This window comes from Otolemur garnettii, unplaced genomic scaffold (assembly GCF_000181295.1).
Source record: "Otolemur garnettii isolate 467f Iridium unplaced genomic scaffold, OtoGar3 scaffold00042, whole genome shotgun sequence".
Classification (NCBI taxonomy): Eukaryota; Metazoa; Chordata; class Mammalia; order Primates; family Galagidae; genus Otolemur; species Otolemur garnettii.
Genome location: NW_003852437.1, coordinates 4,635,382 through 4,647,358, shown reverse-complemented (window position 1 = coordinate 4,647,358; position 11,977 = coordinate 4,635,382). Strand labels below are relative to the sequence as shown.

General features: G+C 40.9%; 1 protein-coding gene across 1 annotated transcript in view; it reads left to right on the top strand.

The window, feature by feature from the left end:
* UTRN (utrophin) overlaps positions 1-11,977 on the top strand; it is a 513,062-nt gene that overhangs the window by 156,328 nt on the left and 344,757 nt on the right. The window contains exons 14-18 of the mRNA XM_023513504.1: positions 603-704; positions 3,300-3,407; positions 3,662-3,841; positions 4,983-5,152; positions 9,212-9,335. Coding sequence (XP_023369272.1) covers positions 603-704; positions 3,300-3,407; positions 3,662-3,841; positions 4,983-5,152; positions 9,212-9,335 — 684 coding nt within the window. The remainder of the gene's footprint in view (positions 1-602; positions 705-3,299; positions 3,408-3,661; positions 3,842-4,982; positions 5,153-9,211; positions 9,336-11,977) is intronic.

Here is an 11,977-nt window from a genome sequence, read left to right as displayed (position 1 = left end):
TTTTTGGTTGTAGCCATCTTTGTTGTTTGGCAGGCCTGGGCTGGATTCAAACCCGCCACCTTAGGTGTATGTGGCTGGCACCTTAGCCACCTGAGCCACAGGCACCAAGCCTCAAACCATAGTTTTTATAAATTTAAACATTTTTTCTTAATTTTGGTATGTAGATGGACAGTTTCTTGGTGTGTGAAAGATAGTAAAGAAATATAATTGATTTGCTGATCTTTTTTTAAATAATTGTAGCCTGAAAAATTTGAAGTATAAAAAGTAGACATGCAGATAAATGTATAAAGGTCCAGTGGTCATGTAAAAACCACAACGAAATGGAAAAGAATAGGAATTTGAAGCGAAAGATACAGGATAAAAGTCCTACTTGTACCACTTTCTAGCTATGTGAAATAATCTGTTAAATTCTAAGGGGATTAGTTTTTCTCATCTGTGCCATTATAGGATTGGTCTATATTATTTTAAAGCAACTTTTATAAAAATCGTTTTAAAAATTGCTGCCCTGTAAGAAAAAACAATGGAAATCGTGAATTTCTGTAAGGATTGTGATAACCCTGTTTTAACACTGTGATGACCAAGGATAGTTTTTTCTTTTCTAGAAACTTGGTGAGCGCTGGATGGCGGTGTGCCGTTGGACTGAAGAGCGCTGGAATAGATTACAAGAAATCAATATGTTGTGGCAGGAATTATTGGAAGAACAGGTATGAACGTGTTATTCAGAAGAGGAAAAATAAATAGTGAAAAGTAACCTATGTTTTATTGTGGCATCAGAATGCCGTTACCTTCTTTAGTTTTCTTTGAAAGGAGAATATACAAATACTTGCTTCTTTAAGAATCAGATTTATGCCCATTTTATAACTGATCATACAGCTTATTTATAGGGATCACATCATATGACTCCATTGTAATCAAACTTAATTTGATCTGTGCTCATCATTTAGAATGTTAGCACTTCCATGATTTGTTTGACGTTACAGTTACTACTGGCTTTATGTTAGGTAATGTGTACAAATTTGCATCAGCACAATTCCTACCATATGGTTTATGTTCAGTCAACAATGTATAAATGAATCTACTCAATACATTGTGAACCTTGAACCACAGGAATTTTTCTTGATATTTTTAACCACAATAAGGGCTGAAATTAATGGGAAAATTAATTGACATTAATTGTCAATTAATTAATTGACACCTGTGATTGAGCACTTGATTAAGAGCGTATTTTTTCCACTAAGGATTAACTGATGGCATGAAGCTCCCACCTTAAGTTTTTAGAGAGTGGTGGCCCATTTCCCACCCTTCATCCTTCCAGAAGAGCAACCAACCAAACGAAATAGAACGAAGCAAAACTTTTCTCCCCAAATGCCAAACAGTGTGGTTTAGAAAATAAGCAGGTACTCTATTCCCACATCTCAGAGTGTCCATGTTGATTCTTTTAAATACATTTCATTTCCATCCACAAAAAACAACTGTATTCTTTTTAGGGGGAAAAAAACCCCAAGCATATGATGTTTTGTGGTTTACTAAATATGGTGGCAGATAGTACATCTTAAAAGGTAGGTTGCAGAATTTGTCCAAATAAAAATTGTTAATCACTACTCCCCCCCTCCCCCCCAAAAAAGCTTCGGTCATAATTTTCTTATTAAGAAGCACGTGATGGGCCTGATTCTGATTTCCAGTATATTTACATTTCACTTTATGAGTATTTACATGTACTTGGAACCTTCTATTCAAGGCCAGAGAATCTCATGGAATAGTTAACATTTTATTTGAATAATGACAACAGGAGACACTGATTACCCGGGAAAACTATTGTGTTATTCTACCCAGTAAAATAATTTCAAATTTGGGAATAGCTTTACTTTGATAATTTTAAAAGATACTAAGAAATAGGAAGTGGCTGCTATTTTGATCACTTGTATTACTTTAGCTTCTAGACTGACCTTTGAATCATGTTCTATTAGTGATCTGGCATTTTGGCTGTATCTCTGCGCGTGTGTGTCTCTGTATGTGTGTGTGTGTGTGTGTGTGTGTGTGCACGTGCATCTGTGTGTGTCTCTGTATGTGTGTGCATGGTGTTTGTCCTTTCTATCTCGTGCCACAGTTATTTATTTGCATATCTTATGAGCCTTACTAGACTGAGGGCAGGATCCCTATCTGTCTTTAAGTTCTCTAATCTTCATTCTTTTTGAGAGGGTCAAATATAGAGGTGAGAAATAGTTGTTAAATTGATCAAGGCTGGGTGTGATAACTCACATTTGTACTCCTAGCCCTCTGGGAGGCCGAGATGGGTGGATTGCCTGAGCTCAGGAGTTTGAGATCAGCCTGAGCAAGAGGGAGACCCCGTCTAAAAATAGCTGGGTATTGTGGAGGCGCATGTAGCCCAGGCTCCTCAGGAGACTTAGGAAAGAGTATCCCTTGAGCCCAGAAGTTTGAGGTTGTTGTGCACTATGATGCCATGGCACCCTACCCAGGGTGACAGATTAAATTAATTATTATTTAAATAAATAAATAAATAAATAAAACAAACAAGTGAGGAAGAATCAATCCCATTGCAAATAGAGAAACAAGATGTTTCCTCCCAGCTATATAGAAAAGGGTTTCTGTGGTAGATGGTACAGTTTGGGAAGAATGATCTCAATACCGCACACTCGTTTTCCATCTCCTCTTCAGCGTTATCTCTATTCCTTATTAAATATCTTATGCTCAAAAAACATTGGCCAGTGAAGTTTAAAAATCTTTATATTGGCTTTGGGCCATTCTCAGGCTTCCTTGTTAAATCACAGCTGCTGTTGTACCTTGAACGTTAGTCTGATTTCCTGCATGACGGGATGGAGAGACCGTACATTTTGGGCTGGGTCCCAGACCCTGCTCTGCTATTAACTAGTCAAGTGATCTTGGACATGTAACTTGACTTTTCTCTTTTTCCTCCTCAATTGAGGGGGTGGAACAAGACAATTTCTTAGCTTCCTTCTGCCTCTAGAGAATTATAATATGATTTTTGGGGAGACTTTTGGATAGTTGGATTTAGCCTTTCCCTTCTGCTTACCTCTTGGGAATTATACAGGTTTAGTTACAGGTATCAGGCTAATATCAGGTTGATCTGTTGTAAATGGATAATATTAATATTATAAAGATGGATAATATTAATATTTTAAAGACAGGTGTTTGAAGTCCTTGTTACCCCCAGAAAAGGGGAAACCTCTATTTAAAAAAAGTTAGCGATTGGGAACCTTGATTGAATTGCCAACCTGTGATTCTGCAGATGTATTTTTAACTTTTGTTATTACCTGCAGTGTTTGTTAAAAGCTTGGTTAACCGAAAAAGAAGAAGCTTTAAATAAAATCCAGACAAGCAACTTCAAAGACCAAAAGGAACTGAGTGTCAGTGTTCGACGTCTAGCTGTAAGTAAGAGTAATGCAATGGTTTGCAAGCCTGTGTTATCTTGGTATTTTATATCGATGGTTAATACAGTTTAGTGAATACAGACTCATTACCCAATACTAGACTGCATGATTTGGAACCAGGAGTCTTTCGTTGAGCACAGTGAACTTCAACACACGTTAATTTTACTGTAAAACACACGTTTACATTTTTTATCTGGGATAATAAAGTCCCTGCTAGTGGAGAGTTATCTAATAAATATCTGAAATACTAGATTTTGAAGGAAGATATGGAAATGAAGCGTCAAACATTGGATCAACTGAGTGAGATCGGCCAGGATGTGAGTCAGTTACTTGACAGTCCCAAGGCATCCAAGAAGATCAACAGTGACTCAGAGGAACTGACTCAAAGATGGGATTCTTTGGTTCAGAGACTAGAAGATTCCTCCAACCAGGTACCTCTTGATCTGGATAGTATGTTGTGTCATTAAGTAAACATTTACATTTGAATGTTCAGGTTTATTTTAGTTTTTATGACATAACATATTAGGTGAACTTAAAAGCTGATTTTTTTATACCTGATGAAATATTGGCACATGAAAATCTTCTCCCTGGGTTTTTTAAAGTAAATTTTAATAGATCATCAAAAAAGAAAACTATTATAATATCCAGTAATTTAATTTATAGTAACTGATAACACTTAGACAGATATCTGATAAATAATGTTAAAATCTTACATGATCTTATTGATCTTAAAACTGTTTTAATTAGTGGATCAAAAATAAAACTTTGGTTTGTACATGAATGTTCATGGCAGCATTATTTATAATAGCCCTAAAATTAGAGCAACTTAAATGTACGTCAACAGATGAATGGACGAAACAAAATACGGTGTATCCATATAATGCAGTATTACTTCACAATAAAAAAGAATGAAGAGTTGACACATGCACATATTTCTAACTTTTGTTGTTACCTGCAGTGTTTGTTAAAAGCTTGGTTAACTGAAAAAGAAGAAGCTTTAAATAAAATCCAGACAAGCAACTTCAAAGACGAAATATCTATAAAACAGTAAAATGCTTAATTGTTTTGTTGTTTATGTTTATCTGAAAATTTCCATAGACATTCTCCATAAATTAGCAACAGAATATTATAAGCATCAGAAATTCTAAATAAATAAATAATTTATTTATTAATTAACATGGATGAACTATTATAATTAACTTCATTATAATTAACATGGGTGAACCTTGAAATGGCTATGCTAAGTAAAAGAAGCCAGTTATGAGATTACACACACTGTGATTCTTATATGAAATGTTCAGAATATGCAAATCCATAGAGACAAGTGGCTTAGTGGTTGTCAGGTCTATGGGAAGTGGGGACTGAGGTGTGGGATTTCTTTTTGGGATAGGATTTCTTTTGGGAATGGTAAAGAGTGGGGGGTGATTATACAGCTCCCTGGATAGACCACTGAAGTGTACATTTGAAGGAACCATTGAAGTGTACATTTCAAAGGGAGAATGTTGTAGCATATGAATTATATCTCAGGAAAGCTATTATAGAAATTTGAATATTGAGTGATTTTTATTTCAGGTGACTCAGGCAGTAGCAAAACTGGGAATGTCTCAGATTCCTCAGAAGGATCTTTTGGAGACGGTTCATGTAAGGGAACAAGTGATTACAAAGAAGTCCAAGCAAGAACTGCCTCCTCCTCCTCCTCCAAAGAAGAGACAGATCCATGTGGATATGGAAGCTAAGAAAAAGTGAGCACAGAGACATTTTTCAAAATCCATACTGCACATAATGTATTTGATACTTGCTTCTTGTTTTGTGCTATTGCTAATCATATGCAAATTGAGACATAATTAGTATTATGGAAATTCAGCTACTGAACTACACTGCCCCTGAGTTTCTGAATGTATATATATATATTCTTTTTTCTTCACACTAGCTAAGCATCTCAGTTGTCTTGGATGATTTTATTTATCCCGTATTCACTTTGAAGATGCGTGTGGCTGACCCCTTTTTTCTTCCCTTCCCTTCATTCACCTTGTCTATGACTATTTATTCTTTTACCAACCACAACTCTGACAATTTTGCTTTAGGTAGACATCCTCATTCTTTGTGAATCCACTTCATCCTCTCACCACTAAAAAGCACTTAATTCAGGGAAATGATTCACTTGAATTAATTAATTAATTGAGACAGAGTCTCACTTTGTCTCCTTGGTAGAAAGCCATGGCATCATCATAGCTCACAGCAACCTCAAACTCTTGGGTTCAAGGATCCTCTTGCCTCCAGACTGGCACCAGCCACTATGCCTGGCTAATTGTTCTGTTTTTATAGAGATGGGGCTTGCTTTTGCTAAGGCTAGTGTTGAACTCCTGAGCTCAGGCAGACCCACCCACCTTGGTCTCCCAGAGGGCTAGGATTACAGGTGTGAACCACCACCCTGGCCAGTAATTCAATTTTAGTCTCCTCCCCCCTTCCATTCTTTTTCATGTTTTCTTATTTCTGTTATTAATTTCTTGGTCAGGTTCATTAGCATATTCTTCTGGCTTGGCTTAAAGACCTATCTTTAGCATAAAATGTTACTTTTCATCTTGTTGATTCAAAAGAAAACACAGGATCTTTATAAGAAGTGTAATTACAGCTGACATATATTGAGCTTTTAGAAATTCTATTAAGCTATACAATGTCCTATGTACTATACCTTGCATGTGTATAATAGATAATCCTCAAAATAGCCCTTGAAAGAAGCTATTCTCTTGCTTTTCCAATAGAATCCCAGTGCTTGGGTAAACAAGCAATTATTTTGAGCCTGAATAAAAATGATATGCTTTACCTAATTTAGCTTATGTTGGACAAAGCAAGATTCCACTTTTACCAGATGTTGTTATTGTGATAACAAGCCTATGTTTCTGCCTCCTAATGGCTTCTCCTTGTAGGACCAGTGTGCCTCTGAGGGGCAAGCAGCAGTGGTCAGATGTTTACTTTTGGAGAAAGACGCTTCTGATGTTAGTATTAGGATAGATTTCACATTTCCTCAGTGCATAATACCTGCCGGGTATGTCTGGCTGTGCATCTTTCTAGGGCTGACTTTCTGCATTTGGAAGCACAGGAGGTTGTAAACGACTAGGTGCATAACTGTGAAGTCTTTGTTTAAATTTGACTGTATTGTATGGGGTGCATTCTGCTGCCAGAAACCTAATGCCATCCCCAACGTGACTTAAACAATGAGGTCACTGATGATATTACATTACCAGAAGTCCGGAGGTAGGGCAGTTTTAATGGAAGGTGTGGTTAGTAACCCTCCATCTGTGGTCTTTCTCATCCTTGGATGTTGGCTTTCACCTTCAGCTTTGCCTTCTCAGCAAATTTCCCCCTGGTCTCACTGGCCAGGATTTAGTCACTTGCTCATGCCCTGGGTACAAAGGAGGTTGAAACTGTCTAACCTTTTTTTTTTTTTCAGTCTGTGCAGTTGTGTTTTAGGGGACTCAAACAGCGAGGAGGAAGTGTGGACAGGAGGTATCTATGGGTTGGCAACCAGCTGTGGGGGCCATAGTCATCACCTCCATGACTTGAATTATGCAGACATTTTTTCCAGTTAATTCTTGAACAGATAGAGGCTTGAGTTCATCCAGTTCACTATGGTTAAATCTCTTTGTGACACAAGTTATTTTTATGTCCAAATTCTGCCTCTCTAACTCCATCCATGTGTGCTAGCTCTTTCTGGAGTGATACAGAGTCCTGTATACCTCTTCAATCTGTGGTCTGCCCAACCTTTGAAGATAACTTTACATTCTGATTTTTGGATTCGTAAAGTTCAGAGTATCCTTCCCCTTTCCTGGTGTGACATGGTTTCCAGACTGATTCATATCTTCAGTCTGCTATAGAAACCACTATTAGCTTGTCTTAAAATAGACTGTCCTAACAGTTGAGGGCCTTGAACAACTGCTTAGTGCATGGCCCAACTTTAATGGTGGGCAATTTATGTGGTTAAAAAATGGCAGCTTATTCCTTCTTCTCTTCCCTGAGTGTTACTGGTGGCTGTTTTTGCCAGCTCAGGGCATCGTGGGGCAGCCATTTCTTAGAATGTGAGTATCTATTACTGTAGCCCAAGATAGCACATCATTCTTGCTCATATTGAAAGCAGAATTTTACTGAGTCTCTCTGATGATTTTAAATGTGTGATCTCTGTAGAGCCTCCCCTTCTCTGAATGACTAAACAGAACTCTGCCATTAAACAGGAACGTACCCCTGTTTGAGTGTCAGCTCGGTCCCTGGTTATTTGCTTAGAGGATCATACAATACTTTACATGTTGCAAGAAAAGTTTACCTTGATGAAAAGACAACTATTCATAACTCAGTTTAAATGAAATTTCCCCCAAGAATCAGCAGTAACAACTTGCATTCCTGCTTCAAGTGCTGAGGAGCTCAGTGGGGAGGATATAGGCTCAGAGGACAGTCCATCACGGTTTGAACGCCAGCTCTACCATTTGTTGATTCTGTGGCACGGAGCATTTAATTAAAACCTCTATGAGCTCAAATTACTTCATCTCGACAAGGGATAATAATAGTATATACATCACAGGATAGTTGGGAGGATTCCTTGGGTGAATAAAGCCCATAAAACCCTTAGGAAGGCGTCGGGCATGTGGCGGCTGTCAGTGCCTGTCTCCTCCCTGGCTCTCTTGGCTGTGGTTTTGACCTACCTTCTTAAGACCTCTCAAGCCTGCCCACTTGTCTTCCTTCCTATCATCGCTATCTTAGTTCTGGCTCTTGTTGCTGCAACAGCCATTTCTCTGCTCCTGCCTCTCTTTCCCGCCTTCTCCTCGGTGAGCATGGTAAACAGAATCATGTCAGTCCCATGCTTCAGACCCTCTCTTGGCCCTGAGCTGGCCTTTTAGTAAGTCCAAACTCCTTAATATAACGTCCTGCAGGGCCTTCCCGTAACTGGCCTGTGTGATGCTTGGCCACCCTGTCAGTTGTCCCTCCCTGCAAGTATTATACGATACTCACTGTTCCACATGCACCTAACTACTTGTAGTTTGTAAAATGTGATCTTCCCTCTCCACACCCTCCTTGGCTAGGAAAATGCCCAAGTGCCAGGCTGTCATTCTCCTTTAGGGAACCACCCTTCCCTGATTGGATTAGTTGCTATTCCTGTGAATTCCTGGAATTACCACTTAGCAAATTTCCACTGCTACTAGACTGAAGGCTCCTTGAAGTCTGAGATTTGTGTCTGCTTCACCTTCATATCAGCAGCTTAGCCCACTGCCTGCATATGGTAAGGGGCTCAAGCGTGACGCAGTGAACCCAAGACGGCGTTAACCATAGTAATGTCTATACTAGTTCTGTCTTATCTAGCCAATCTGGTTTCATTACTTGGAAGAGTTCATACAAATACAAGTGATTCTTAAGAGGTTAATCATTTTTCTAAAATATTTGAAGTTTTAAAATATTTTATTTATTTTCTTCAATCATTTATTGACACTGTGTCACATTCTTATTCCCTTCATATTTTTAATTGTAAATGTGTGGTCTTATTTTGCATGGTTACTATATTTTGGGGAAGTGTTTAAAAACACATGCTTTGTGGGCGGCACCTGTGGCTCAAGGAGTAGGGCGCCGGCCCCATATGCCGAGGGTGGCAGGTTCAAACCCAGCCCCGGCCAGAAAACTGAAAACAAACAAACAAACCCAAAAAACAAGAAACAAACACATGCTTGGTGAGTATTGGGGTTGCTCCGTCTTGAGGAGCCAGGTAAAACAATGGAAGAAAACAAATGACAGATAGTAACATTTGAATCTTATATTAGGTTTGATGCTATAAGTTCAGAGCTGTTGAACTGGATTTTGAAATCAAAGACTGCCATTCAGACCACAGAGATAAAAGAGTACAAGAAGATGCAGGAGACCTCAGAAGCGAGAAAGAAACTGAAGGTAAAACATAAACCAAAAGTATCCTAGGGCATCAAATATTTCATCTCCTTAGATTTATCTGTTGGCCTGGAGATGGTGAGGGTTCCAAAGGCTTTCTGTAAAATAAATGCAAGCATTAGGTAGCTTTTAGAACATTGTAGTAAATTCTGAATGCATCCACGCTAGCTGTCATCACATTCCTATTTGGAGAAAAGATTTTCCCCTCTTTTTTCCTCCTCAACCATTGAGGTGTTCAGTAGGGATCACTTCCTGGAGTGAGTCCATAATTTTTACTATTTTTTAGCTTGTTGAGATCTACTTTAATCAGATACCTAATAATTTATGAGTTTGTGTAAACGTGCTAAGATGTTTTGCCTTCCAAATAAAATTAACTATTGGAAATTTCAAAATGTTTTCGGTATATCCTCTTTAAAGAAGGGACATAGTTTTTTTTTTTTTAATAAATACTATTAAAGTGCTATTTTGCACCCTTATATGTGCATTACTGAAAAGTGTGATGGGCATTTGCAATGTTTTATTGTTCCTGGTGCTCATACATCCCTCTACATGTCACTTGCATTGACAATTTGGGCACCTGATATAAGTCTGTAGAAGCTTCTGTGTCAGTCAGGGAGTCTGTTTTTGTTTTTAAAGAGTTTGGAGGATATTTAAAAACGATGTGTGCATAAATATCTAAGGTAGTGATTTTCGTTTTTTTTTTTTTTTTTTTTTAAGATAGAGTTTTGCTATGTCACCCTCAGTAGAGTGCAATGGCGTCACAGCTCAGGCAACCTCGAACTCTTGGGCTTAAGGGATTCTCTTGCCTCAACCTTGAGCTGAGACTACAGGCACCTGCCACAATGCCCGGGCATTTTTTTGTTGTGGTTGTCACTGTTGTTTAGCAGGCTCAGGCTGGTTTGAACCGCCAGCCTCCGTGTATGTGGCTGGCGCCCTACCCACTTAGCTATGGGTACCGACCCCCCTAAGGCAGTGACTTTCAACCAGTGTGCCTGGGTGCAGGTGTGCCATTAGAGAATCTTAGGTGTACTGGGAAAAATTTTAAAGATCTTTGATTAGTTTTGAAAGTTCAGAGCACATTCAATTTTTTTTGTCTCTTTGTTTTGATCAACATAATTTACATGTGCAGTGGAAGTTTAACTGTAGGTTCAAGTGTGCTGTGAGATAAGTGTTAGGCAACACAGGAATTGAGAGAAGGCCAGGACTACAGGGTGTCTCTGTACGATAGTGAAGTTCAGAGGATGACGCGGCCTGAGCCGGCACCTGCAGGACGGTATGTGGGGCACAGCTGAACAGGACATCCGTGAGCAGAGGCCCCCAGGTGGGCAAGCGTCTCGGGAGTGCTGGAACCACGGCTGCATCCTGCATGTGTATACATATCGTGCAAGGCGTACATATAAAAGTGGAAGTTTCAGCTTTAGAGCGGGGTGGGCAGTCTGACACAGACCCTGACCCGCGATGAGTGTGTGCATGGCAGTTGGGTTTCCTCCTCTCATGCCATTGTAGCTGCTCTTATTCAGGTCATCACTGACTGACCGTGTTCAGATCATCACTGACCGTTCGGTTTCCAAATCCAAAGAATGTATTTCTGTTGTCATCAGACCCGCGCTCTCTGCATTTCTCAGCCTTCAGCGTCACAGTCTGTGATGATCTTTCTCTACTGTAAATGTGATCGGGCGGCTGCCGGGCTTAAGGTCCAGTGGGACTCTGCAGCGCTTCTAGTGTATGCGGGCCTCCAGAGGGTGCTCTTCCCTCCCTCTACCAGACTCCGCAGCCCCCATGTACACGGGCCTCCAAAGAGTGCTCTTCCCTCCCTCTACCGGACTTCGCAGCGCCCCCAGTGTACACGGGCCTCCAGAGGGTGCTCTTCCCTCCCTCTACCAGACTCCGCAGCCCCCATGTACGCGGGCCTCTAGAGGGTGCTCTTCCCTCCCTCTACCGGACCCCGCAGCACCCCTAGTGTACACGGGCCTCCAGAGAGTGCTCTTCCCTCCCTGTACGGGACCCCGCAGCACCCCTAGTGTACACGGGCCTCCAGAGGGTGCTCTTCCCTCCCTGTACGGGACCCCGCAGCACCCCTAGTGTACACGGGCCTCTAGAGGGTGCTCTTCCCTCCCTCTACCGGACTTCGCAGCCCCCATGTACGCGGGCCTCTAGAGGGTGCTCTTCCCTCCCTCTACCGGACTTCGCAGCGCCCCCAGTGTACACGGGCCTCCAGAGGGTGCTCTTGACTTCCTCTACCAGACTCCGCAGCCCCCATGTACACCGGCCTCCAGAGAGTGCTCTTCCCTCCCTCTACCGGACTCCGCAGCACCCCTAGTGTACAGGGGCCTCCAGAGGGCGCTCTTCCCTCCCTCTATGGGACTCTGCAGCGCCCCACATTGACGGGCCTCCAGAGGGCGTTCTTCCCTCCCTGTACTGCAGCCCTCTCACTTCCCACACGCAGCTGTTCCCTGAGCGCCAGTGCCCCTACTCTAGCTCTTGTCTTACTCTGCTTCCTGTGTTTACTAGGGACTATTTTCCTTGTCCCGCATAGTTCTCCATTCAGCCCACTTTGCTGTGTGGCTGAAATGCCTCCTCCTACAGGAAGCCCCTCTTAGTCTCCCTAAAAGAGTTAATGATCTTTTGACTTCCATATGGCTTTG